Here is a 27,345-nt window from a genome sequence, read left to right on the forward strand (position 1 = left end):
GGGGTGGATACATGGAGGGAGGGGGCTACATGCAGAAACAGTAGAGTCGGCTCTGACAATCACCTTGAAGTTGGTCATGCAGTGGTGTGATCAATGTCATCTGGATTGTTTTAAGTACAATTAATCTTCAGTTCCAGGGTTGGTTTGTTCCCATTTCCTTGAGGCCAGTTCTCAAAATTGTGTAAGATGGGGCAGCTTATGTCATGGCTACAGTCTGGTCATCACGTAGTTAACTTCCCCCACCTGGTAGGGGTTTTGATATCCACTAAGCAACTCAAAGCCTATGGCTCAGAATATTATCTATAGCCCTTGAGGAGGAACTAAAGGTCCTGACTTTGCTGAATGGCAAAACTATTCTTTTGTCCTGTTTGACTGTTCTTCTTTGCTTCTGCATGTTTTCATTTCTCTGATTAAATTTATTCTTTGGCTAAACTTTTTCTACAGACAAGAGGCAGGCAGAGGACATGGGGGGAGGTGGTGTCTGTCCTGGGAAGGCCCCGTAGGGTCCTGCTCTGTTACACTCCCTTTGGAAAAAATAAGTTTAAAACTTTCTATGCGTGGAAAGTGAGTATGTTTTAGCTTTAAAATATGTGATTAAATTATAGATAACTTTGGAATGGTCCCTGAGATCTGGCTGGTGAGGATAATGTTCTCTTTCCTAAAGTATTGCCAATTTTGTCTGTTCAAGGACGATCAATTTAATAATGATTAGATGCCAGCTCCTCCATCTCCTCTTACAAAGAAGTCAGCCATTGAGAGATGTGACCCCGCCCCTGCTGATGTAATAGCCACAGAAGAGATGGACCAATGGGGAACTGGCTCTGCTCTGGTGGACAGGCAAAGGGGGTGGGGCCGTGGCATTACACGTTTCCCTAGCTCCGATGAGGCTAAGACCAGGCTCCAGCCCTCTGGACTTTGAGAAAAAGGTAGCCCCAGAACTGGAAATCCACAAGCAACCATGTCATGGTGGCCTAAGAGGGCTCCAGGGGGTTGCCTGACCAGATCCTTTCATGGAGCAACAGTTACAATGTTCTTTTAAGAAAGAAAATGTGTCCTAACCAGGTATTGGTTTAGGGTGAGCACATGATCCAGGCCCAGCCAATCAAAGTCCAAAATTTGACAAAGGGGTGGGCAAAATGAGCCAGACTCAACCAATGAGACTCAGGCCGAAGGCTTTTGGGATTCTTTTGTTTGCTTGCTTATTTTGGTTGTGCCAGCATGCATGCGGGATCTAGTTTCCTGACCAGGGATTGAACCTGAGCCCCCTGCATTGGGAGCACGCAGTCTTACCCACTGGACCACCAGGGAAGTCCCCAAGCCTGAGGCTTTTATTGGGTTAACCAAGAAAAAGGGCATTCACTCTTTTTTCCCCTCTGTCAGACTGCCAGGATATAAGCCTGGTGCTGTGACAGGGGAGAACTTGCTTGAGAGTGAAGCCAACACTAAGGAGAGCAGACCTGACAGGGAGTCGGGTCCTGGAGACATTATCTGAGACCCTAGATCCAGCCATACCTGAGTCTGTTGTTCTAACCCTGAGCCTCTCAGTTACATAATCCAGAAATGTCCTTCCACTTTTTTTTTTTTTTTTTTTTTTTGCAGTATGCGGGCCTCTCACTGTTGTGGCCTCTCCTGCTGTGGAGCGCAGGCTCCGGACGCACAGGCTCAGCGGCCACAGCTCACGGGCCCAGCTGCTCCGCGGCATGTGGGATCCTCCCAGACCGGGGCACGAACCTGCGTCCCCTGCATCAGCAGGCGGACTCTCAACCACTGCGCCACCAGGGAAGCCCTGTCCTTCCACTTTTGCTCGAGCTAGCTTGACGGGGGGGGGAGGGTCTGCGGCACCTGCAACTAGCATAGTCTTGGCTACTACAGGGGGCTGGGCAGTTGGCAAATGAAGAAAGAGGCTTAAGAAGGGGCTTTGCCTGTCAAAGTCTGCACTCTGAGACAGGAGGATGACTGTGTTGGAACTGAGACCTCTAAAGAGGCTCTTCTTGGGGTCCAGATACAGGGGGACAATTGTGGGTCTTGGAGACAAAGAGGCACTCGCATCAGGGTCAGGGGACAGTGAGGGAGCGGGATGGACAAGGTACTACACTCGCCCTCTCTGGTCCTTAGCACTCTTCTGACTCAGTGGTCCCACTCCAACCCCATGTAGAAGGTGGGGTGAGGAGGGAGGACCTGGGAGGGGAATCCCTGGATTGGGGTCTGGTGGGCTCCATGGGCACCAGAAGTGTTTGTGTGATCTCAGCTCATGACTACCATGATCAGACAGATGGGTGTACCATCATAGGGGGTGGTTGTCAGTGGGAAGAGAGTCCAAAACATCCTGAAAACCACAAACCCGCCCTGTCACCCATTCTTCAGCCTCTGTGTGCTGCTGGGGTCTGTGACATTTAAGTCTTGGGTCCCTCTTAAGACTGGGTACTGGGGCTTCCCTGGTGGCGCAGTGGTTAAGAATCTGCCTGCCAATTCAGGGGACATGGGTTCGAGCCCTGGCCTGGGAAGATCCCACATGCTGCGGAGCAACTAAGCCCGTGTGCCACAACTACTTGAGACTGAGCTCTAGAGCCCACGAGCCACAACTACTGAGCCCACGTGCCACAACTACTGAAGCCTGTGCACCTAGAGCCCGTGCCCCATAACAAGAGAAGCCAGGACAGTGAGAAGCCCGCCCACCGCAACGAATAGTAGCCCCCGCTCACTGCAACTAGAGAAAGCCCGTGCACAGCAACGAAGATCCAACACAGTCATAAATAAATAAATAAATAAATAAATAAATAAATAAATAAATTTTAAAAATGACTGGGCACTAAGTGTTCTGAAGTCTCTGTCTGCATCTCTCAGGGGCTGGATTTTGAGACCCCTGGGTTAAGATTCTCAGGAAACCGGACGTTGAATCACCTGGATTTGTGCCCACAGCAATGCTGAGGATTTGCCTTCTAGGGCTTTGACTCCAGACTGAGACCAATGTCATCCAAGCTGGGGTGGGGACTTGATGTTGGAAGTACGAGTGTCTGTCTAAGGCATACATGTGTCTATGTGTCCCTAGGTCCTTCTCCACAGTGGGCATGTGTGTGTCTGTGGGCACAGTGTCTTTGTGTGACAGTGGTAACTGGGTTGTGTACTGTGTGTGCACATGGCCATGTGTAACTGTGTACATACGTGTAGTGTGTGTACCTAGGTGGTGTATTCACCTATGTGTGTGGTTATTTATTCAAGACATTTTCCTGAGCACCTACTATGTGCCATGCTCTCTTCTAAGCGCCAGGATACACCAAAGAGCAAACAAGTCCCCTGCCCTGTGTTTTCATATTTGAGTGTTCATGAGGGGTACGAATGTCCCTTGATGCAGGTGGGGAGTGAGGGATGGCGCTCAGGACTCTGGACTCAGCAATGGATTCAGGGATGCACCCTGACCCTGGGGCTGCTGGTGGCTTGAGGCCCTGGAGTGTATGTGGGGTAGGGGGCGGGGGGGTTCCTGTCCTGTACAGACCCAGATCCCGATGAGGCTTCATTGTGAGCAGTGGGGGAGAATGGCCCAGCAACTTCCCAGGAGGCCCGAGACCCTAGGGTGACTGTCAAGGTGGCCTCAAAAGTAACACTCTTGGGACCTCCCTGCTGGTCCAGTGGTTAAGACTCCGCGCTTCCAATGCAGGGAGCACGGGTTCGATTCCTGGTCGGGGAACTAAGATCCCACATGCCCACCCGGTGTGGCCAAAAATAAGTAAATAAACGTTACACTCCCTTCCCCTCCTGAAGAAGGCCATGAGCCTTGGGTGTGGTTGTCATTACAGGAAGTTAAGGCCCCATTTTCGGAAGTAGAAGTGGCGGACAAGGGAGGGGGGGGGAATGGGGCGGAAGAAAGTCACGGCTGTCCCCCACCCCCCTCCCTCTGGCGCCTTGCTCTTTTTGAAGATGCCGGTTCAGTCACCCGCACCCCACAGAAGACAACAGCACAGGGCCGGGGCTTTCTCCATCATCTTCTCGGAGGTTTACTTCCAGCCCCGCCCTTCTGAGACAGGACCCCGCCCCTCCGAGGCCTGGCCACGCCCCCAGGCCCCCGCCCCTCCGCAAGCGCAACCTTAGGCTATTTGGGCCCGCAGGCGACAGCAGCGAGCTCCGGTCCAGTCCATGCCGGCGCACTGACAGTGGCACGTGGTCTCGGCGCGCACGTCCCACGAGCCACAGGCAGAGCCACAGGTGCAGGCGGTGACGGCGAAACCTGCGAGGGGGAGCGAGAAGGAGAGAGCTTGGACTCTGAGCCAGAGGCTGCGGGCCTGGGGTTCCAGGGGGCTGGCAGCGTGGGCGGCGGGGAGGCTGGGGGCCTGGACACCAGTGTCCTGAGGAAATGGGGTCCGGGAGTTGGGGGAAGGGGCAAGGCTGGGAGTGCAGACCAGGACATTACAGAAGTAGAGGCTGAGACTCTGTGGTCCTAGAGAAATAGAGGCTGGACGTAGGGGAGGGGGTTTTGGGGTGCTGAGAACAGAACTGAGAGCCTGGACCACGGGTTCTGTACTCACCTGAGGGGCAAGTGACCAGGTGCCCCCTGGAGGTGACACTCCGGCAGTCCAGGCCAATGTCCCTTACTGCCTCAGGAACTATGGAAGGAGTGACCGAGGTAACTGTGAAACCGAGCTACCCCTCCCCCAATCTCATGCTGCCCAGGCCCTGGTGGTTTGGAGATGGGCAGGGGGCTCAAGAAAACGCCCCTGGGGAAGGCCCAGGGGGTCGGGAGCTCATCACCTCCCAAGATTCTGCTTTGAGGTGGGTGTTTTGGAGGGAGGAGGGTTTGGAGCTGTTGTTAAAGGTGGAGCTGGGTGGGAAATGGCGTTGGGTTGGGTTTGGGGTTGAGATTTGGTTGGGGTTGGAGTTGGGGTTGACTTGATGTTCGCTCCATGTCAGGGATCAGAGGGGCCCCTGAGGCCCCTGCCGAGGTTGGATGCGAGGGTGCTCACTTAGGGAACTGATGAATTCCTGGATCTTCTCACTGATGGCTTTATCCATGGGACACAGCAACTTGCCACACACCAGCAGCCCCAGGACTGGGAGGAGGAGCAGAGAGAGAGCCTTCATCCTGTAGGTGCTGCAAGAGGGAACCGAGAGACCCCAGCTGCGTCAGCCCCTCTCCAACCTGGGAAGGGTCAGGCCCACAGAATGTGTGCAATCGGGAACCCTGGGTCCCCATGGGGGACGGGGCTGGAGGCCTAGCTTTGCCCTTAAAGGTGGGAGCAACTGTCACTTACCCTCTCCGTGGACTCAGCAGGCCCAATTTTGGACACGAATGACGTGCCTCTGCCTCAGCTCTCTCTTTAAGGCCTCCGAGTGTGGGGCTTCCTGTCTTGGCTAAGACCCCTGGCATCCTGGGCCTCCCTTCCCACATCCGGGGCTAAAAGGAAGCCCCCAGGGTAGAGTCCAGGGACCTAGTGGTGCCACAGCCTCTCCTTCAAGAGCCTTCCCTTCCCACATCCAGGCTGGGACTGGTCCAGAGGGTAGAACCTGGGGGATAATTCCAGGAACCATAGTCAACGGGGCAGGGAGAGATACAGGAGCTTGCACGGAGGGGAGGGGGCACACAAACGTGACCAAAATAATGTCCTTGTTTGAGAACTGCATGCCATGTTCATTCCCAAAAAGCTATCACCATAGAAGAGATAGATAAAATCATGGTTTATTCCTTCGATAGAATAATCGACAACTGAAGTGTGCAAACTACGGCCCATGGGCCAGATCTAGCCCACCATCTTTTTTTTTTTTTTTTTTTGGCCACACTGAGCATCATGCAGGATCTTAGTTCCCCAACCAGGGATCGAACACCCATGCCCCCTGCAGTGGAAGCACGGAGTCTTAACCACTGGACCGCCAGGGAAGTCCTGCCTACCATCTATTTTTGTATGACTCATGAGCTAAGAATGTTTTTCACTTTGTTTGGGTTTGTTTTGTTTCCAATATGGATGGATTTTTTTAAATTGTGGTAAAACACATATAAAATAAAATGTACCATTTTAACCATTTTCAAGTGTAAATTCAGCAGCATTAAGGCAGTGTGACCACTGAGGCAGACACTGGAATGCTGTGGCCACAAGCCAAGGAATGCCAGAAGCCACCAGAAGCTGGAAGAAGCAAAGAACCGACTTTTCCCTAGTCCTTAGAGGGAGTATGGCTTGATTTCAGCCATACAGTGTTGTGTAATCATCACCCCTGTCCATTTCCAGAACTTTCTTTTTATCATCCTAAACTGAAACCTTACCTATTAAACACTAAGTCCCACTTCCTCTTCTTGAAGCCCCTGGTAATCTCTAATCTAGTTTCTATTTCTATGAATTTGCCTATTCATATAGCAAATAAGTGGAATCATACAATATTTATCATTTTGTGCCTGCCTTATTTCACCGAGCATAACATTTTAAGATTCATCCATGTTGTAGCATGGATCAGAACCTCATTCCTTTTTTTTTTTTTTTTTTTTTTTTGCGGTACGCGGGCCTCTCACTGTTGTGGCCTCTCCCGTTGCGGAGCACAGGCTCCGGACGCACAGGCTCAGCGGCCATGGCTCACGGGCCCAGCCTCTCCGCGGCATATGGGATCCTCCCAGACCGGGGCACGAACCCGTATCCCCTGCATCGGCAGGCGGACTCTCAACCACTGCGCCACCAGGGAGGCCCAGAACCTCATTCCTTTTTAAGGCTAATATTCAATTTTATGTCCATACCGCATTTTGTGTGTCATCTGTTGATGGACAGTTGGGTTGTTCCCACCTTTTGGCTATTGTGAAGGATGCTGCTATGAACCTAGAGGTGGCACAGGATAAAGACACAGACGTAGAGATGGAGTTGAGGACACAGGGAGGGGGAAGAGTAAGCTGGGGCGAAGTGAGAGAGTAACACTGACATATATATTCACTACCAACTGTAAAATAGATAGCTAGTGGGAAGCAGCTGCAGAGCACAGGGAGATCAGCTCACTGCTTTGCGACCACCTAGAGGGGTGGGATGAGGGTGGGAGGGAGACGCAAGAAGGAGGGGATATGGGGATATACGTATGCATATAGCTGATTCACTTTGTTATACAGCAGAAACTAACACAACACTGTAAAGCAATTATACTCCAATAAATATGTTAAAACTTTTTTAAAAAATAGCTTTTGAAGGATGCAAAAGAAGTGGGCAGCTCTAACTACAGGCAGGGTGAAAAGCAGAGAGAATGTGTGGAACCTCCTGGAGCTCCCCAGGGACTCAGTTTGAAAACCCTTAGTTCAGTAGCAGGAAAGAGTTACATATGGCCTGATAAAGAAATGTTCACATATTGAGGTCTGGGGAAGTCATTCTGGCTTATACATGAGTTAACGTGAATTTTGTGCTAGCTAAAACAGCCTGCTTGTGGCCTATGAAAACTACATTGTGCATCTGCTTTAATTATTAAAGAAAAGGGCACACTGACCAGAAGTCAAGAATGTCCGTGTTCAAAATAAAGATTAAAGCCCCTCTTCCTGGGATGCCAGGGCTGGTCCTCCTTTGATGATAAGACTCCCTTCCAGGTGCCAAGGTCATACTGACTTGCTGTGTACATGTTGGTCTGTTTTTCTGAAACCTTGAAGGAGTGTGTCCCTGACTTGTTTGATGTTCTTTGTTCTTAGAAGATATAAAACTGTGCTGAAGACCCTGCTTCTCCGGAGCAGTTTCTCAGAGTTTTCCTCTGAGAAGCTGTCTTCTGGGCTAGAGTCCTCAGTTTGGCTAAAATAAAACTCTTTCTATTGCTATTATTGATTGTTTATTGGTTATTGTCATCGATAGCCCCTTAATTCTCTTTAAAAAATCCCTTTATTCTCCCTGATTTCTACCAGCAAAACTGAGCTCTAGTGACCTTTTACATCTAATACTACTTAATACAATTCTAGAACCAGGTCTTTAAAAAGTACAATAGGGCAATCACATACCTACAATTTTAAAAAATCAATCTTACTGAGGTATAATTTCCATATAATAAAATGCATCTATCTTAAGTGTTCAGTTGGATACATTTTGACAAGTCTATATACCTGCATACTGCATGAATGTTCTGTTTTTCCCAAGTATTGCTTTTTAAAAAATCAGGTATAATTTACATACGGCAAAATTCGCCCTTTTTACTGAGTTCTATGAGTTTTGACAAATGCATACAGTTGTGTAACCACTGCCACCAAATACTTATAATTTAAATTATAATTGAAAAAAAAAAGAAGTTTCCCAAAGATCTGAAGGAAAACTGTCCTGAAGTCACAGAGAAGGAGATTTTTCTACCCATACAACTGGTTTTCCTGCAGATCTTGTGAATATTCATAAGTGTTACCAGCTTGTTCTCACCTCTGTTAATATACATCTGTCCTTGAACTAATTTTGAACAAAGAGGCCTGTATCACTCAGAGGACTGGAAACTGTTACCACTTCTTGTGAAACTGACTTCTAGAGGCAACCTACGCTTCTGATTGGTTGCCTTGCTACATAACTTGGCCTAGTGATGATGTCGTAATGACAGGTAGCTCTGCCAATCAGAAGAGAATCATTGACACCTGCTTCCTGTCCCACAAGAATGACAGAAAATACAAGTAAAAGCCTTGACAATTATTAGAGAAATGCTATCAAAACCACAATGAGGTACCACCTCACACTGCTCAGAATGGCCATCATTAAAAAGTACAAACAATAAATACCATATATATATATCTGAACACTGTATCACTGTGTTGTACACCTGAAGCTAACATAACATTGTAAATCAACTGTACTTCAATAATAAAAAACATAATAAAATTTAAAAAATTTTAAGAACTGTTGGTGGGATGTAAATTGATACAGCCACTATGGAGGAAAGTATGGAGGTTTCTTAAAAAACTAAAAATAAAATTACCATATGACCAAGCAATCCCACTACTGGGCATATACCCTGAGAAAACCATAATTCAAAAAGAGTCATGTACCACAATGTTCATTGCAGCTCTATTTACAATAGCCAGGACATGGAAGCAACCTAAGTGTCCATCGACAGATGAATGGATGAAGAAGATGTAGCACATATATACAGTGGAATATTACTCAGCCATAAAAAGAAACGAAATTGAGTTATTTGTAGTTAGGTGGATGGAACTAGAGTCTGTCATACAGAGTGAAGTAAGTCAGAAACAGAAAAACAAGTACCGTATGCTAACACATATATATGGAATCTAAAAAAAAAAAGGTTCTGAAGAACCTAGGGGCAGGACAGGAATAAAGACGCAGACGTAGAGAATGGACTTGAGGACACGGGGAGTGGGAAGGGTAAGCTGGGACGAAATGAGAGAGTGGCATGGACATATATACACTACCAAATGTAAACTGGATAGCTGGTGGGAAGCAGCCACATAGCATAGGGAGATCAGCTCGGTGCTTTGTGACCACCTAGAGGGGTGGGATAAGGAGAGTGCGAGGGAGACGCAAGAAGGAGGAGATATGGGGATATATGTATATGTATAGCTGATTCAATTGCTATAAAGCAGAAACTAACACACCATTGTAAAGCAATTATACTCCAATAAAGATGTTAAAAAAAATTAAAGAAAAGGGGAATAGTGTGGAGGCGGGAGGGAGAGTCTGACCACAGCTTCCTGACAGCCTCCACCTCGTGCCCCATGTCACAGATGGGAAAACTGATGTTGGGTGAGGTTGAGTCACTCCCGAAGGGGAGATTTCAGATCCAGATTTGTTGGATGCCGAAGTCCCTATTTATTTATTTATTTATTTATTTGGCCGCAGCTCTTGGCTTGTAGGATCTTACTTCCCGGACCAGGGATTGATCCTGGGCCCCCAGCAGTGAAAGCACTGAGTCCTAACCACTGGACCACCAGGGAAGTTCCTCAAAGTCCTTACTTTTAACCAAGGCATTTTTCCACCTGTACCATGAGGTGGGGGGTACATGGAGTAGGCAGGGTGTGGGGGGAGAACACATGGAGGGTAAAGTAAGGGGCAGGTAGGAACAGTCTCCTAGAACCCCTTCTGACCAGCCCAGCTCTTGGGGCCCTGCCCACCCAGGATGAGCTGTCTCCCCAGCCCCTTCCTGTGGTACCTGCCCACTCTCCCCTGCCCAGCATATCCAAGCAACAAGAGCAGATGCCAAGGAGCTTCAGAGATGCTCTGGTGGTGATGCCACGGAGGCTGCAGCCCCCTTCCTGGGAGTCCCAGCTCAGCCACTGACTAGCTGCATGACTTTGAGCAAGTGGCTAAAGCACCTCTGGGCCTCAGTTTCCCCATCTGTAAAATGGGATTATTCTCAGTGATTACCTCACGGGGCCTGGGTGACAATTAAGTGAGTACTCCCACCCCCGCAGCTTTATTGAGACACAGCTGACATATAACACTGTGTGCATATAAGGTGTATTACGTGACGATCTGATACATGTGTTATGTTGAAACATGATTACCACATAAGGTTAGATAACATCTCCATCACCTCGTATAAGTACCTCTTTGCGTGTGTGGTGAGAACACTGAAGATCTACTCTCTTATCAACTTTCCAGTACACAATACAGTGTTACCTGTAATCGCCATGCTGTCCATTAGGTCCCCAGAATTCATTCATCATCTAACTGAAATTTTGTCTCCTTTGACAAACATCTCCCCATTTCCCCCACCTCCCAGGCCCTGGTCACCACCATTCTGTTCTCTGCTTCTATCGCTCAGCTTTTTTAGATTTCACATATAAATCTTAAAAACAAAAACCGATAAAACAAACCAAACTCACAGAAACAGAGATTGGCAGTTGCCAGGGTCTGGGAGGTCGGAGAAATGGGTGAAGGTGGTCGAAAGGTACAAACTTCCAGTTATAAGAGGAATAAATTCTGGGGGCGTAATGTACAACATAATGACGATGGTTAACAATACTGTATATTGTGTATTGAAAAGTTGCTGAGAGAGGAGAATTTAAAAGTTCTCACCACACGCACACGGCAACCATATGAGGGGATGGATCTACTATCTAACTTCATTGTGGTTGTCATTTTGTAATGTATTGTCGATGAAAATAATAAACTATAATAGGAATAGAAAAGAGGGGATTTTTTGTTTTTGTTTTTGTTTTTGGGCCGCGTCACAAGGCTTGTGGGATCTTAGTTCCCCGACCAGAGATCAAACCCGGGCCCACAGTAGTGAAAGCGCCAAGTCTTAACCATTGGACTACTAGGGAAGTCCCAGAAAAGAGTTTTATTTGAGCCAAACTGAGGACTATAGCCTGGAAGACGGCCTCTCTGATAACTCTGAGGAACTGCCCCAGAGACGCATGGTTTTCAGCACAGTTTTATATCTTGTCAGAACAAAGAACATCAAACAAGTCATGGAGACACTCCTTCAAGGTTTCAAAAAAAAAAAAAAAAGAAAAACAGATCAGCATGTACACAGCGAGTCGGTATGACCTTGGCGCCTGGGAAGGGAGTCTTATCATCAAAGGAGGACCAGCATTGGCATCCCAGGAAGGGAGGCATTTAATCTTGATTTTGAACATGGACATTCTTGACTTCTGGTCATTGTGCCCTTTTCTTTAATAATTAAAGCAGATGTACAATGTAGTTTTCATAGGCGACAAACAGGCTGTTAGCATAAAATTCAAGTTAACTCATGTATAAGCCAGAATGACTTGCCCTTTATCTCAATGTGAACATTTCTTTGATCAGTATATATGTATTAAATCACTACATTGTACACCTTAAGCTTATCTCAACGAAGCTGGGGGAAAACCAGATTCCACATTTAAGTATTTGTCTGTCTCCATCTGACTTATTTCATCCAGCAAGTACTTTATGTAAATCTATGTAGACGATACAGAATGAGGCACGGTATGTAGTGGATGCTTCAAACGTCGCTTTTTTGGGGGAGGGGGATCAATATTTTCCCAGAATTTCCCCAGCCACAGACAGGGATCAAGGCTCTGAGTGGTCACTCAATGTGGAGGGGCCACCAGCCAGGACTTCCTCTTCCTGTCCTGTCCCCTCAATACCTCAGCCCTGGGGACCCCATCTCAGCCCAACAGGAACAGAACTTTGCCACTTTCAGGGCTATTTCCTCACCTCCAGGAGCCTTTTCACAATATTCTTGGCAGTAGCTGTTGGTTAACTTGTGTTTTCACATTTTGAGCAACTTTACAGAAAAAAAAAGGGGGGGGAAGCTTGCCTTGCTTCCTTGACATCTGCTGGGTTCCCTGGGGCCACTCAGCCCCTCCCCCAGAGGCCTCAGGCAATTCTTGCTTTGCTAGGGTCCTGGGGATTTCACCATCCCACCTCCACCCCTCTCTGCCCAGCCGGCAGCTCCACCATGTCTGGGACCCTCATTTTTTTCGTTCTTTTTTAAAGCAGCTTTATTGAAGTATAATTTACATACCACATTCATCCATTTCAATTGTACAACTCAATGATCTGTAGTAAGTTTCACAGGGTTGCACAGCCATTACCACAATCCAATTCTGGAAATTTTCTATCGCCCCTGAAAGGAATGTTGTGCTCCTTTGCAGTCACTCTCTATTCCCACCCCCACCCCTAGGCAACCACTTTCTGTCTGTGAATTTGCTTATTCTGGACATTTCCTATAAATGGAATCGTACACCATGTGGTCTCTTGCATCAAGCTTTTTTACTTAGCATAGTGTTTTGAGGTTCATTAATGTCATAACATGTATTTTGGTCCTTGACTGAGCTGCATTCCATCGCCTGGATGTACCACACTGATTTCCATTCACCGGTTGATGGGCATTTGGATTGTTTCCACCTTTTGGCTATTATGAATAATGCCATGAACATTCCTGGACACGTCTTTGTGTGGATGCATATTTTCCTTTCTCTTGGGTGAGTTCTTTTTAATGCAGGGTCAGTTTCCATTGTCTAAATGTACCGTAAAGTATTTAAACTTTTTTTAGTTTTTTTCTAAAAACTGAAGTAGAGGGCTTCCTTGGTGGCGCAGTGGTTGAGAGTCCGCCTGCCGATGCAGGGGACACGGGTTCGTGCCCCGGTCCGGGAAGATCCCACATTCCATGGAGCGTCTGGGCCCGTGAGCCATGGCCGCTGGGCCTGCGCGTCCAGAGCCTGTGCTCCGCAACGGGAGAGGCCACAACAGTGAGAGGCCCACGTACCGCAAAAAAAAAAAAAACAAAAACTGAAGTAGAGTTGATTTACAATGCTGTGTTAGTTTCAAGTGTACAGCAAAGTGATTCAGTTATACACACACATATATATACATATATATTCTTCTTCAGATTCTTTTCCATTATAGGTTATTACAAGATACTGAGTATAGTTCCCTGTGCTATACAGTACGTCCTTGCTGTTTACCTATTTTATATATAGTCGTGTGTCTATGTTAATTCCAAACTCCTGGGAATTCCCTGGTGGTTCAGTGGTTAGGACTCAGCACTTTCATTGCCGTGGGCCCGGGGTTCCATCCCTGGTAGGGGAACAAAGATCTGCACAGTGCAGAAAAAAAAAAAATCAAAAAACCCCCCAGAAATCCAAACTCCTAATTTATCTCCCCCGCTCACTTTTATTTTTTAGAGCAAATTCAAGACCACAAACCTTTCCCTCCTGTTAACTTGGATGAGATATTGCTCTAGAAGAGCCCCCTGCCCTGCACAGCACGGGCTGAGAACTCTCCCTGGTATGATGTGTCCCCATATCCCCATGTCCCCACAACCAAGAGCATCAGTGCTCACCCCAGGGGTGCCCTCCTGACCTTCCGAAGCCCTGATGCTGACCTGAGGAATCCTTTTTTCTCACTTTGTGGAGTCCTCCTTCTTGGCACATCCTGAGAACCACCGCCCAGCCGGAGCCAGACCGTCTTACAGTATTAAATAATAATGATGTATTATTATATTAATACTATACTATCGTGGTATATATTAATATATTATTATTGTGCCAGTCAGTGGTTCCTGGATGTTGCCTCTAAGCTTATACCATGACCACCGGTGACTCTGGGGTCTGTTCCCACCCCAGGCCTCCCCTATGAGCTCATGTGTCCAGCTGCTTCCCGGGGATTCAGCGACCTAATCCACACCCACAGTAACACGTAACAAAACGCGCTAGGTTGTAACTTTCCATACGAACCAACTTCAGTAGTTGCTGAGAGTCCTTTCAAGAAGGATCCCAGCTGATTCCAGTGGGAGGAATGACAAGTTTGAAAATAATCTTCAAGAGATATTGGCAATAAATAAATAGATAAAATTTTAAAGTACAGAAAAAAAAATTGGGGAATTCCCTGGCAGTCCAGTGGTTAGGACTCCGCGCTTTCACTGCGGTGGCCTGGGTTCAATCCCTCGTTGGGGGACTAAGATGCCACAAGCCTCGCAGCATCGGGGAAAAAAATAATAAAATTAAGTTTAAAAAAAGGGGGCGGGGAGAGATCGGAAGGAATCCATGGCTGTTAAAACCTTTATGTGGAGGGTTGTTGGAAACCAGGGACACCTCCCGCCCGCCCCCAACCCACCGACCAATCGTAGGGGAAATGACATCATGGAGCTCCTGACGTGAGGCTTCACAGGACGCAGAGAGAGGGTGGATTTTACCCTCACACGAGGGTTTTGAGAATTCTGTGTAATGCATGTGGAGGGCTTGGCAGGATGCCTGGGACGTGGTCAGGGCCTGACACTACCGGCTGCTGTGGCCCATTTTCGGGGGCGGGGATGGGGGTGGTCCGTGAATATTTGTAGAATCAAAATGTCCCGAGGTGGGAGACTTTACAACATCATCTACGTACAAATAAGGGCCAGAGGCCGAGGCGATTTAAGCAACAGGGTTTCGCTGGCGCTGAGACGAGTAACTTTTATTATGAGTTATTGAGTAACTCATGACCTACTCCCTCTCCCCCGCCCCCGCCGTCTCTAATTAGGGTCACCCAAGCTCGGGTTACATACGCTAAAGATCAAAGCAGCTGGCAAATTCAGCCACAGCGCCCCCTGGCGCTTGGAGCGCTGATCTACCTAAGCGGGTCCCGGAGGAAAACCGCGGCTTCCCAAGGAGACGCGTTTAAAAGTTAAACTTTTAAAAAAATTAATTAATTGATTGATTTTTGGCTGCGTTGGGTCTTCTTTGCTGCGCGTGGGGGCGTGGCAGCTACTCTTCGTTGCGGTGCGCGGGCTTCTCATTGCGGTGGTTTCTCTTGTTGCGGAGCACCGGCTCTAGGCGTGTGGGCTCAGTAGTTGTGGCTCACGGGCTTAACTGCTCCGTGGCAGGTGGGATCTTCCCCCACCACGGATCGAAACCGTGTCCCCTGCATTGACAGGCGGATTCTTAACCACTGTGCCACCAGGGAAGTCCCTAAAAGTTAAACTTTTAAAACCATCTCCCTCCACTCCGTCTCCCAGTCGAAAGGCTTCCCTGCCAAGGCCGTGGCGGGTGGAGGGGGGTGGCATCCAGGGCCGGTCGTCTCAGTGGTCTGAGATGACCCACTTTCTCCCCTGCACTTCATCTACTCGACAGACTTGCACGTCCATCTTTCTGCCCTATTACGCGTTTCGCATAAATCTTAGTAGAATTGCTGAATCGCAGGGGTTTTTGCTTCTCCAAGGCCCTACCTACAAAACCGTCCGTGCGATTTTTCTGGGAAGAGTGTCTTTAGATTTCTCTGAATTCTCAAAAGGATAGGTGACCTCAAAATCAGGGCCAAGTCTTCCGTGGGCAGGGAAGGAGGGCCTCAATTGTCCTGTGTCCGCCCACGCCCCCCTGGTCCCAGTCTTGGAGGGGCCACAACTCCAGAGGTGACAGGATGGAAATGAGTAGCGCTCCACTGGGGGGCGCTATACCCAATTTACCCGCCCACCAGGGTCCCCTCCCCAGGCACTCATCCCAGTTGAGCCCCATCGCCAACATTAGACTTGGGGCCCCCACCTGACCCTGTTCAGATCCTTTCTGTAGTTTCCTATCACCCCAGCAGGGGCCAAATCCTCACTCAGGCCCCAGGTGGCTCTCAGACCTTGTCGTCCCTCAAGACCTTTCCCTCTGGCTCCATTCCGCTCTCTTGCCTTTGCCTTCACTGTGCCCTCCCCTCCCTTCCCAGACTCCTCTTCACTTTCATTCTCTTAAGTGCCACCTCGTCCAGGAAGCCTTCCCAGGCTGCCCCTGACTGAGTGGATTATCGTGTTCTTGGGGCTCCCACAGCCACCTGTGCCACAGACTGCCGGCCTGGCTGTGTGTCTGTGCCCCAGAGAGAAGGGCCTTCATCTATCTTATTCAGGCTGTGAGATTCACATCTCACTTTAGCTGAGTGTTATGGGCGGAACCGTGTCCCCAGAAAATTCATATGCTGAAATCCTAACCCCCATGCTTCAGAATGTGACTGTATTTGGAGACAAGATTTTTAAAAGATAATTAAGTCAAAATGAGGTCATTAGTGTAGACTTTAAGCCAATATGACTGGTATCCTTATAAGAAGAGGAGATTAGGGGCTTCCCTGGTGGCGCAGTGGTTGAGAATCTGCCTGCCAATGCAGGGGACATGGGTTTGAGCCCTGGTTCAGGAAGATCCCACATGCCGCCGAGCAACTAAGCCCGTGCACCACAACTACTCAAGCCCATGCGCCACAACTACTGAAGCCCGTGCACCACAACTACTGAAGCCTGCACGCCTAGAGCCCATGCTCCACCACAAGAGAAGCCACCGCAATGAGAAGCCCTCACACCTCAACAACGGGTAGCCCCCGCTCGCTGCAACTAGAGAAAGCACGCGTGCAGCAATGAAGACCCAGTACAGCCAAAAATAAAATAAAATAAATAAATTTTCAAAAAAGAAGAAGAAGAGATTAGGACACAGACACACACAGAGGGAAGAGCATGTGAGGACACAGGGAGAAGATGGCCATCTACAAGCCAAGGAAAGAGGCCTTAGAAGAAATGAACCCCACCAACACCTTGATCTTGGACTCCGGGTCTCCAGAACTGTGAGAGAATAATCTCTGTTGTGTAGGTCACCCGGAATGTGGCACTTTGTTATGGCAGCCTTAGCAAACTAACACACCCAGTGAAGGGTCTGATAAGTCCTGCAGTTAGGAGCCCCTGTGAACAGCCTGGAGAAAGTGGGGGCGGGGAGGAGGATAAGCAGGGAGAGTTCTAACTCTCTGGGGTGGGAACTGGGCATCGTTTGCTGTGATCCTGTCCTCACACAAATGCAGATTCTGATCCTAGGAGCCTGAGAAGACCCCTGGCCTTGTGTGGCCCCAGGCCCCACTGAGACAGTTCCTGAAGGGCTGGGGGTGCTGGGATACAGGGCCTGTTCTGCTTGTTAATACTACTACTGATGGTCCCATCGGAGCAGCCGAGATAACCCTAGTACCAGTAGAGGAGCAGCTGCTGTCATTTTCCCGTGCCATCAGCTTTCGGCGCCATTTCACCTCCTCTGCAAAGCCACTGCCGTCATTGGCCCCCCATGTTTTTGGAAGGGGGACCCAAGAAGTTGGCCAAAACCTAGCAGCTAGTAGATCTTGGAGCCAATATTCAAATTAGGGCTTGGGATGCCCTCTGGAAGGACAACAGGGTGGGGTGGGGCCTGAGGCACAGGTCAGGGAATGGGACCCAAGGGTGGCAGTCCCCGTCTAGCTCCCATGGAAGGAAAGTGAGGTGGGTGCAAGCTGGCAGAAAGATGGGAGTTTATTTCTCTGAAAAGGGCGGGGGACAGGGCAGGCGGGGGCAGGAGGGTCAGGGCAGGGAAATGTCCTCCAGCTTCTGGTCCAGCGTCTTGAGGTCATCCAGGAAGCGGGTCGGGGTGAGGATGTGTGAGGAGCCTGGGTAGGAGGATGGGGCTGGGGGAGCGGCCTCGGCCCCTGACACCCCCCAGGTGGGGTGCTCGGGAAACCAGGCCCTGACCCTAAGGGCTCAGAAGGCTCACCCCTCGGAAAGAGAGGGGTCCAAGAGAGGGGTCCACTCCTAGGTGACCCCTTCCCTGGGAAGCCAAGCCCTAGCCCCTCAGGTATCCGGTATCCTCTCACCCAGGCCCTGTGGAGGCTCTAGGCTTTGGGGACCCAGAAGGCACGCAGCTGTCAGTCCCCCAGGGACCCACACACAGGGGCAGGCTCCCGGCCCCGCCCCAGCCCAGGGGCCCCAGTCCTGGCCACTCACCAATAAGTACCTCCCACTTGCCATCAGTGGCCCTGGTCACCTCATAGGCGGCCCGCATCTCTGACATCGCCACACCGCCCATGATGTAGATGATAAGCCGGGGCCCTGCCCGTGCCTCCACGCCCGTCTTGTTCTTGTGCCAGTGGCCGAAGCGGGCGCTGTCCGGGGGAGACAGGGAAAGGTCAGTCTCAACAGCAGACCACCACCCCTATACCCAAGCCTCACCTCCCACAGGCCTGGGCACAGCTGGGGCGGGGGTATCCCTGGGCCTCACCTGACGGCAGCCTGGGAGCTGGGCGTGGGCGCAGGGTCAGACACAAAGGGCCACAGCTTCCGGTCCAGCCGGTCCTCCACGGCATCCTGGGGCCAGAGGAGGAGGCTGAAGAGAGGGGCCCGGGCGACGGGGCCCAGGGTCTGGAGCCCCCTCCATAGGGTGTGTACATGGTCCAAGATCCTGGCAGACAGGAGCCACCATCTGTGTCTCCAGCCCCTTGGCGACCCAGGACCCTGGGCCCCGAGCTTCTTAAGGACCCTGCTCCTCCTCAGCCCCTCAGGGACCCAGAAGTGTGGACCCACAGACCCTTGGGAACCCAGGATTCTGAGCTCCCTGCCCCTCAGGTACCCAGGAGTCTCAGCATCGAGTCCATGGGGATACGGGGGCCAAGGTCACTGGCCTCCAAGCAGGCGGAGGTGCCAGGACTCCACACAGATGGCAGGAAGCCAGGAAGCCAGGTCCCTGGCCTGGTCCTTTGTGTTGCTGCTGCTTTTGGTTCCCAGAATGGGCAGGGATTGGCATGGGGAGGACAAAGGGGAACCCAGGGGGCTTTCTGGGGGGCAGGAGCGAATAGAGGGGGACAGAGGAGGGGACCAGCAGGTGGAGAGGAAATGAAGCTCCCCTATGAAGGACCTCTGACACCCCACTTCCTCCAGTGTGGGCTTGGGATGCCCCCATGACAGCGCAAATTGGATGCCACAGGGATGCCCATAATGAAGGATTTCCCCTTAAGCCTGGGGGCTTAGGACGGTGAGCAGGAAGAGGGCTGAGCATTGCCTGGATAGGGGCGGGGGGTGGGGGTCAGGCCCCAACCCCCCAGCAGCGGTACCTCCATCACATCCTTGATGATCGGGGTCCAGCGGGACAGCTGATAGGTGGGCTCTGAGCGCTCCCTCCGCTCCAGCCGGCTTGTGGTCCCACAGCCCTAAAGGCGGGGCGGGCCGGGCCGGGGTCAGTGGGGGAATCAGGGAGAAGGAGGCGGGTCATAAATGGGGCTGGGGGCTTGTCGGACTTGGGAAGGTTGCAGACAAAGATGGAGAAAGGGAACAGAGAACCAGAGAGAAAGATAGAAGGAGGGAGGGAGACAGAGAGAGACAGACACAGAGAGAGCGAGGAAGGGAAAATGAGAGAGAGGGAGGAAGAAATAGGCAGTTAGACAAAGATGCGACAAAGAGAAAGATCAGGGCTAAGAGAGAAAGATGAAGACAGATGTGGGAGGACGCAGAAACAAGGGAACTGAGAGGTGGTGGACAGGGTGACAGGGCGCCTGGGAGAGAGACGGAGGACCAACTGGCGAGGCGAGAACATGAGAGATGCGCGTGGCCAGAGGCGGAGGCAGTGTCAGGGGAAGCGGGATGTGTGGAGATCAGAGCACAGGAGCTGCCATGTGTGTCCCGCCCAGGTTGGTGGCCCTCAGACCTCTGGGAGCCCAGGGTCAACTGTGTGCCCCATGCTGATGACCCGGCTATCCGCCCCTGGGACTCGGACAGCATGGACTGGGGCTCTGACTATGCCTCGCCCGCCCTGTTTCTATGACCGCCGAGGCTGGGGACAGCCCTGGTGCCCTCTGGTCCCCAGACCCCACTCAAGCCTCCAACACATCATGCCCTGCATATCCCTGCCCTGGTGAGGTGCCCTCCGCCCCCAGTCACTGCCCTCTGACTCAGTGCCTGCTCCCCAGGCAGCCCCACCCCCATATCTGCCTCCCCCTCCCAGTCTCTGACCCAGCATACCCCGGGGTTGGTGACAGTGCCCCCCAGCTGCTCCAGGTTCTGAATGAGGCTGCTGTGTGCCTGCACGTTGGCGTGCTGGATCAGCTTGGCCAGGTTCTCCTCGCTCACACCTGGAGGAGGCCGATGGGTGGGCTGACGTGGATGGGATGCTCACAGGGTGGGGGGGGAGGGGAGGGTGGGGGGACAGAGGTGGCCATGCACGCTTCTGGGTTGAGGGGCTTGCGGTGGGGTGAGGAGGTGCCAGAACCATGACAGGAGCAGCCTACAGTTCAGAGGCCCTCGGGACCAGGGGAGCCACCCAGGCTGGCGCGGGGGGGTTCCTGATGTTAGAATTCTGGATGTGAATCCCAGAGGGGGTAGTAGACTGGGGGATCCTCTGGAATCAGTTGAGGGGACCAAATTTGGAGACGTCATAGATTTGCAGCCTCTCCATGCCAACGGAGGCCAATGGAGGGAGGCCCAGGGTCCAGAGTGGTATCTGTGGGGTTTGGGGGTCATCCCGAGGACAGGGCAACTGTGGGGTTTAGAGAGTCCCAGGATCACTGGAGACTGCGGTGAGTGGCAGTACACCAAGGCCCCCCCCCTTGCCCCCTACCCACCATTCCGTAGAAGAATGTAGAGCAACAGAACCCGGATCTTGTCGTAGGCTGGCACTGCAGCGTCCAGAAGCACCGGCACGATCAGCTTCATGGCGTCCTTGATCTTCTCGCCCTCTGCGTCAGAGCCCATGGCTAAGTCCTGTGGGGCATGGGGGTCAGCCACTCTGTGGGGGCACGGGCCAGGGCAGGGCCATCCCAGGGGCCTAGGCAAGACCTTTGGGCTTCATTTCATCGGACCACCAGGTCTCTGAAGGTTCTACACGTGTTTGCAGAGAGACCCCACCCCTCGCACAGGCCCGTCCTCTCCACAGGCTCCACCCCCTCGCAGCCCCAGCCTCTTCCTCATGGGCCCCACCCCTCACACAGGCCACACCTCTCCGTAGGCCCCGCCCCTTACGCTGGTCCTACCTTTCCATGGGCCTGGCACCCCCACAAGCCATACTCTACTCCAGAAAACGCCCCTCCACAGGCCCCTCCTCCCTCGCAGGCCCCGCCTCCCCCCATAGACCCCGCCTCCTCCACAGACCCCGCCCCCACACGCCCAGCCTCCCCTCCACAGACCCCACCCCTGCCCCAGGCTCACCCCACCTGCTCCACACTGCACAGCTTCTCCACACAGCCCTTGAAGTGCTTCATGCAGTCATCGGCTAAATGCAGGTGTGTAGAATACTGAGGGGCAGGGGTGGGAATTGGGGTAACAGAGGCTGAGCCAGGGTGGAGAGGGGGTGGCAGTTGGAGGGGGGTGGGTTCCCAGCCCCCGCTCACCTTGTTCAGCTCCTTCTGGTACTGTGGCATCTTTTTCAGGATGTGGGACAGGTCTTTGATGTTGGCCTGGGGACAGGGAGGAGCGTGAGCCAGGCCCTGCCTACCAGAGGCCAGGGATCCATCTTGGGGGGGGGCGTGGCCTTCCTCCCAAGCTGCCCACTCTACCTTGTCTGTGGTCAGCCTCTTGCTCTCACAGAATGTCTTCAGGAGCTCCGTGACCTTCCTGGCAGTGAGAGTGGGCAGGGGGGAGGGTTGGGACCGGTGCCAAGACCGTAGTTTGACAGCAGAATGGGGGGGCATCACATGGCCAGGGGATGGGAGACAGGAGACACAGGCCACGTGCGAGCCCACACTGGGGCCGCACAGGGGAGGCCAGCGGAGGGGTGTGGCTCGTGGAGGGGCGCTCACCCAGAGCGGGAGGCCACGTACCCGGTCCACAAAGGGGTGGGAGGGGGTGGGGACCACGCGCGGAAGGGCCCACAGCCCTTCCCGTACTTGGACACATCTGCGATGTGCATGTGCCGCAGGTCCACCCACAGGTCATCGTCCTCGTCCAGCAGCACGGCCTTCTCCCGGGCCTCGCTGAGCCCCGTGGTTTCATACCTGGGGGAGCGGGAGACATGAGGGTCGGGAGCACTGGCTGAGGACCCAGGTCCGCAGTGATGGCAGATGGCGAGTCCCGGGGTCCACCCACCTGTACGTGTCCTGCTCGATGTCCAGCAGGTCATAGGCCATGGCCTGGAAGGTGAGCTCATGCAACAGTGGGGACACGGGGTCGGCCGCCCGGTCCATGATGAGTAGCTGTGAGCGACTTTTCTCAGGGCCCTGGGGTGGAGGGGGTGGGCAGGAATGAGGACATTGACCCTGACCCTGGCTGGGCCCACCCCCCACCTCCCCAGAAAGCCCCCTCACCTCGCCCAGACTGGGAGTGTCTGCCTTGAAGGCGTTCAGCTTGGCTAGGACGGCGTGGGCCAGCTGGGCCGTGTCCTCTGGGCCCCTGGGGGTGGGGTGGGCAGATGTAGGGGGGGGCTCAGGGTATGGGGTTGGGGAGGGCCAGGAGCAGACTGGGGGTCGGGGATGGGGTTAGGGACCAGGGTGAGGACTGGGGCTGGGGTTGGAAACAGGATGGGGTCAAGGTCGGAGGGTGGCATCCAGGTGGGGTCCCCACTTGTGGTAGCGGATGGCCGGGTACTCTTGCAGTGTGGCGCACAGGGTGGCGATCTGCTGGGCCAACGCTTCGAGCTGCCGTGCCCGCTCGCCGGCCCGGAACGGGCAGTAGAGATTGTAGGTGCTGTGCGGGGCATCCAAGGAGAACACCTGGGAGGGCACAGAGCCGCCGCTGGAGGTGTACCCCTGCCCAACTCCAGCAGCCGCCATCTGCCACTCCCTGGGGCTTCCTCTGGTCTCTGGAGCCTGCTCTGCCATCTAGGAGGCAGGCCTGGGGCAGCCCCCAACTCCTGTCTAGAGGAGGAGGTGGAGAAATACCTCAGCCCCCTCCAACTTGGGTGGGACGACGCTGAGGTGAGCTCTATGCTGCCCCCTGCCGTTGCCCAGTGGGACAGTACTCCGGGTGCCACAGCGCTACGAGCTCATTCCGCCCGGTGTTGGCTCCTTTGCTTTCTGATTCAGTGTCCCCTTTACTTGTCTCGGTGCCTGTTTCTGAGGGAACCTGGGACGTTTGGTGACAGACCCCCACCCCTTCCCAGGACTAGGCTGGGCTGTACCTGAGCCTCGTATGGGAGGAAGGCAAGATGGATCTCTTTCAGCGTCTTCACCACCTTCGCCAGCCGGGAGCGGCCCAGCTCACAGAACAGGGGCTCGGGGCAGGCTGGGGTGGGCAAGAGGGGGCATCAGGCCAGGGCAGCCCACACACCGCCTCGCCCTGACCCCCACCCCACTGATGTCCTCACTCACTGTCGGTGAAGAAGACGTGTGCCGCTTTGTAGGTGAAGGTCGGGGTCCCCTGGAAGTCTGCGATCAGGGCCTGCACCGACTGAAGAATGCGGATCACTCTCCAGGCCTGGCCCCTAGACTGACCATCCCCTGCCCCAGCCTCCAGCCAGCTGCCTGTCCCCCATACACTGCAGACATGCGCGCACACACCCGCTCACATAGGCACCTTCTCCGTGGGGCTCAGCAGATAAATGGCCTCCAGACTGGGGATGGGTTCTCGCCGTTTGTTGATGTCCTCCACAACTAGCAGGAACAGAGGAAGGGGCACATGTGGATGGCAGTGGGGCCAGGGCACATGGGGAGTCTCTGACTCAGGGAGCGGGACACTTGGGAAGGAGGGTCAGATCCTGGGGTGAAGCAGGGGGACTGCACTCCCTAAGGGTCCGAAGCAGGAGGTGCACACCCATGGGTCACACGGCTAAGAGCTACATGGGCAGGGTCCTGCACATTGGGGGGGGTCACATAGTCATACCCCTTGGGGATCGCCTGTAGAAAGCCATCCATTCTGGACATCATGCACTGAGAGTCCTACATGGGGTTCCACACACAGGGGCTGCACAGCCAGGGAGGCTGACCCCTTAGGGATCACAGCCAGGGAGCCCTGCATGGGCAGTCTGCCTATCATGGGCGCCCAAATCAGGGCTGTCTGTGCAGTAAGCTGCATATTTGGGAGTTCTGGAGAATTTGAGGGGATCCCACACTCAGGTCCCATCTGGGCAGCATGGGGAGGGTGTGTCCACTCACTGGTGATGCCCTCAGCCAGGATGTCTGACATCTTGCAGCAGGACGACAAGATGCGCATACTCGGGTGGTCCATGATGAGCACCTGTCCAGATGGATGGACAGATGGACCGGTGGACAGACAAGAGGGCGGGAGAGGCTGAAGCTGTCCCTGAGGAGGGGCTGGGGCAGGGGGCAGGCCTGACAGCTTCAAGAGCTGGTTGAACACGAGGACCCAGGACGCCATCCCCGACCCACCCCATCCCAGACTGGCCCACCTGACCCCACCTCTTTGGACTAGCAACCTCCTTAAGGAGTTAGAGGGAGTCCCACATTCAGGGCCCCCCACATGGGTTTGGACAAGGCATTCGGTCTCACCCCTACCTTCCACTCCCCATCCTTCTTGACGCTCCGAATGACTCCACTCAAAATTTCTGCAGGGAAGTGAGGGGCAGGCTCAGGATGCCAGGTCCTCTGGCCCCACCGTGCCCCCAAACCTTCTCGGTCCCGGGCTTGACCTCCATCTGAACTCACATTTACTCCTCCCCACCCCCGTCCTGTGAGGTAGCTCCTATAAACTGGGGCAATGTATAGACAGGGCCACTGAGGTTCAGAGAAGAGAAGTTGCATAAGCACCCTCAGCACTTAAGTGGCGAGTGCCTGAGGCATAAGTAGCCACTGGATAACTATGCTTTAGATAAACGAATAACTGGAAAGCCAAGACTCACATAACAGGTCTACCTGCCTCCAGAGCTGGGCTCTCAGCCTCCCTATCTGCTACTCAAGTACTCCTGGCCTGTATATTTCAGCCACACCCTCATTCCACCTCCATCAGTTTCCCCTGGACCAGAACACAGGACCCCTGGATCCCTGGTCTGAGGCATGCCTGGCTGTGGTCATCCCATTACCCAACATCCAGCCTCAGTTTCCTCATCTGTAAAATGGAATCAGCGATTCTCCTGTCTCCCCATTAACTCCTATGTAGGAGGCACCTTTTTCAGTTGGGGTTTTGGGGGTTTGAGCCACACTGAGCCCTGCCTAGTGGAGGGAGTAGATAGGCAGCCCCGCCCAGCAAGAGTGTCGTGTCCACAGTTATCATGACGGCCAGGGCGGAAGGAGCCGCTGAGGCCGGAACTACCGGAGGTGGGGGAGGGGGCGACCTCCACCCCTCCCCCAAGAACCCAGCCTGCGGGGCCTGGATGCCTGGGTCCTCACACTGCATGGGGCTCTTAGCGACCGGGCAAGGAGGAATGCGTCCCCCATCCATGGACCTGGATAGGGGCCCGGACGCGTCCCCTGAGCACTCTCACCACCTGGGGTCGCTGACCAGCGCACCCAGGCCCGGCCCCCGTCCGCACCAAGGGCCCCAAGAGTCCAGCTCGCCGGACTTTGCCTGGCTCAGAGATCCGGGAGTCTGGATGTCCAGCTGTGCCCTCCCCCCGCTGGCACCCAAGGGGGCCCAGGAGTCCCTGCCCAGCGCCTGTCTACGCCACCCTTAGTCTGATTCCTTTGGGTCCCCGGCGTTCTGTCTCCCAACTTTGTTCCGCTCCCTCAAGGGAGAGACGGGACATCCAGCTGAGGCTAAGTCTCCGTCCTCCCCCTCGAGCGTCAGGTGCTCGACGCCCAGCCAGGCCCCCAGCTCCCCGCCGCTTGGGACCCAGAGTCCGTGCGCACCCGGCCCCCCGCCCCCAGGGGGCGGCACTCACTTTCCCCCACCACCGCCTTCAGCCCCGAGGGCGCCATCTTCCCTTAGGGGCGCCGCCGCTTCCGGGTCTGTCCAAAGGTGGGGGCGTGGCCCTGAGCGTCATCCACGTGGACTCCGCCCCGCGGGGCCTGGCTCCCGCCCCCTGCGCACCTGGCCCCGCCCCGCCGTCGGTTTTCAGAGAGGAAGATGGGTTCCGTGTGGAGCCGACCCGCGAATGAGTCCACTCAGACGCGCACCAAGTCACCGGACGACGCACTCACAGACGTGAGCTCAGACACACTTCCCTAGCTTGTGTGCAGCGAGAAAGTGGGACCGCAAGGCAGTAATAACCTCTTCATCTTCCTCAGGCACAGCTCCACCCTGCCCGAAGTTTCTCTCTGAAAGATACTGTGTGCCCACCCGGAGCCGCGGGGCCACAAACCCGTGACCCACTTATCTAATGTACCCGAGTTTAGCAGCAGCAGCGGGCTTAGGCAACACTTGATAAACTGGGGAGGAGGCCTGGAGGGATGGTTGAAGCTAAGCCTGCACCTACTGTGTGCTAAGGACCCGTGCCAGGTTCTCAGTCGATCCTGCCAGAGACCCAGACGGGAGATGCGGGATAGACAATGAAACAGCGGCTCGGCCGGACCCTTGTCCAAGGCCACGTGATGAGTAGGCCTATTGCAATCTGAAACACGAGTCTGTCCCGGGAGGTATGCTGGTCATGGCCTTGCTGATAACGCACGTGGATTCAGTGGCGTGCTCAACCGCTTGCATACTCTCTCTCTCACACACACACACACACCTCAATTCAAGCTCGACTAGAAATTTCAGGGCCTGCCCCTGCTGTGCACCAGCAAAGGGCTGACACCTTGTCATGCAAAGGGCCTAGTCCAGCAGCACCTCATCCTTTAAATGAGGATTTAAAGTGTGACACACGTGTGTGAATGCAGAGTCCTAAGCTGGTTCAGTCCCGAACCCATGCTTTTATTTGGCCATGTTTCTTAAGAGTCGGCCAGGTGCCAGGTCCTCTGCCACTTTCATGGGACAGGCATGGGACTGACCACAGTGAATAAGACCAGAAAGCCTGCCAAGCAGCACTTAAAGTTGAATGGAGGAGGAGGGGATAGAAAATAATCGGTTCGGCCTTAAGGAAATAAACAGTGACCTGATAACAAGTGCCACGGTGGGGGGCGCTTTATTGAGGGTGATGCCAGAGGGGTACCCTATGGGTGTGGCCTTTAGGCTTAACCCTGAATGACATCAGGGAGCAACCATGCAGAGAGAAGGGAGGGATGAGCTCAGAGGAGTGGCTGGAGTGAGGTGAGGTTGGAGGGGCCACGGAGGCCAGACCTCTGTGGGACGTGGTAGGACTAACCCGATTTGCCTTGGATTGAGCGGTTCACAGGACCCAGGACTTTCAGTGCTAAAACTGCGACAGTCCTGGGCAAACCAGGATGCCTGTTCTCTCTGTGTAGGAGTTTGGGGGTTTCTTTCCTTTTTCCTTTTATTTCTTTCTCT

General features: G+C 53.3%; 2 protein-coding genes across 4 annotated transcripts; both read right to left on the minus strand.

The window, feature by feature from the left end:
* Positions 1–4,082: 4,082 nt before the first annotated feature.
* Positions 4,083–5,073, minus strand: RETN (resistin; the record flags this gene model as incomplete). Its single annotated transcript, XM_081232656.1, has 3 exons — positions 4,083–4,222; positions 4,521–4,598; positions 4,956–5,073. 3 exons carry the CDS (start codon positions 5,071–5,073, stop codon positions 4,083–4,085), a joined length of 336 nt encoding a protein of 111 aa, XP_081088782.1.
* A 12,529-nt stretch (positions 5,074–17,602) lies between these two features.
* STXBP2 (syntaxin binding protein 2) lies at positions 17,603–25,941 on the minus strand. Of its 3 annotated transcripts, none has more exons than XM_081231474.1 (19): positions 25,844–25,941; positions 24,522–24,571; positions 24,162–24,243; positions 23,584–23,660; positions 23,379–23,457; positions 23,189–23,292; positions 22,633–22,781; positions 22,377–22,461; positions 22,159–22,289; positions 21,960–22,067; positions 21,630–21,687; positions 21,465–21,530; positions 21,288–21,368; positions 20,700–20,838; positions 20,101–20,210; positions 19,197–19,292; positions 18,368–18,453; positions 18,094–18,251; positions 17,603–17,759 (listed from the first exon to the last, which is right to left on the minus strand). In XM_081231474.1, the coding sequence occupies exons 1-19, from the start codon at positions 25,878–25,880 to the stop codon at positions 17,674–17,676; spliced, it is 1,782 nt and encodes a 593-aa protein (XP_081087600.1). In that variant the 5' UTR covers positions 25,881–25,941; the 3' UTR covers positions 17,603–17,673. The 3 variants fall into 3 exon arrangements, with proteins under 3 accessions (XP_081087600.1, XP_081087601.1, XP_081087602.1); XM_081231475.1 differs by lacking the exon at positions 25,844–25,941 and adding an exon at positions 25,046–25,067; XM_081231476.1 differs by lacking the exon at positions 21,288–21,368.
* Between the last annotated feature and the right edge of the window lie 1,404 nt (positions 25,942–27,345).

Source organism: Mesoplodon bidens, assembly GCF_964165515.1.
Source record: "Mesoplodon bidens genome assembly, chromosome: 4".
NCBI lineage: Eukaryota > Metazoa > Chordata > Mammalia > Artiodactyla > Ziphiidae > Mesoplodon > Mesoplodon bidens.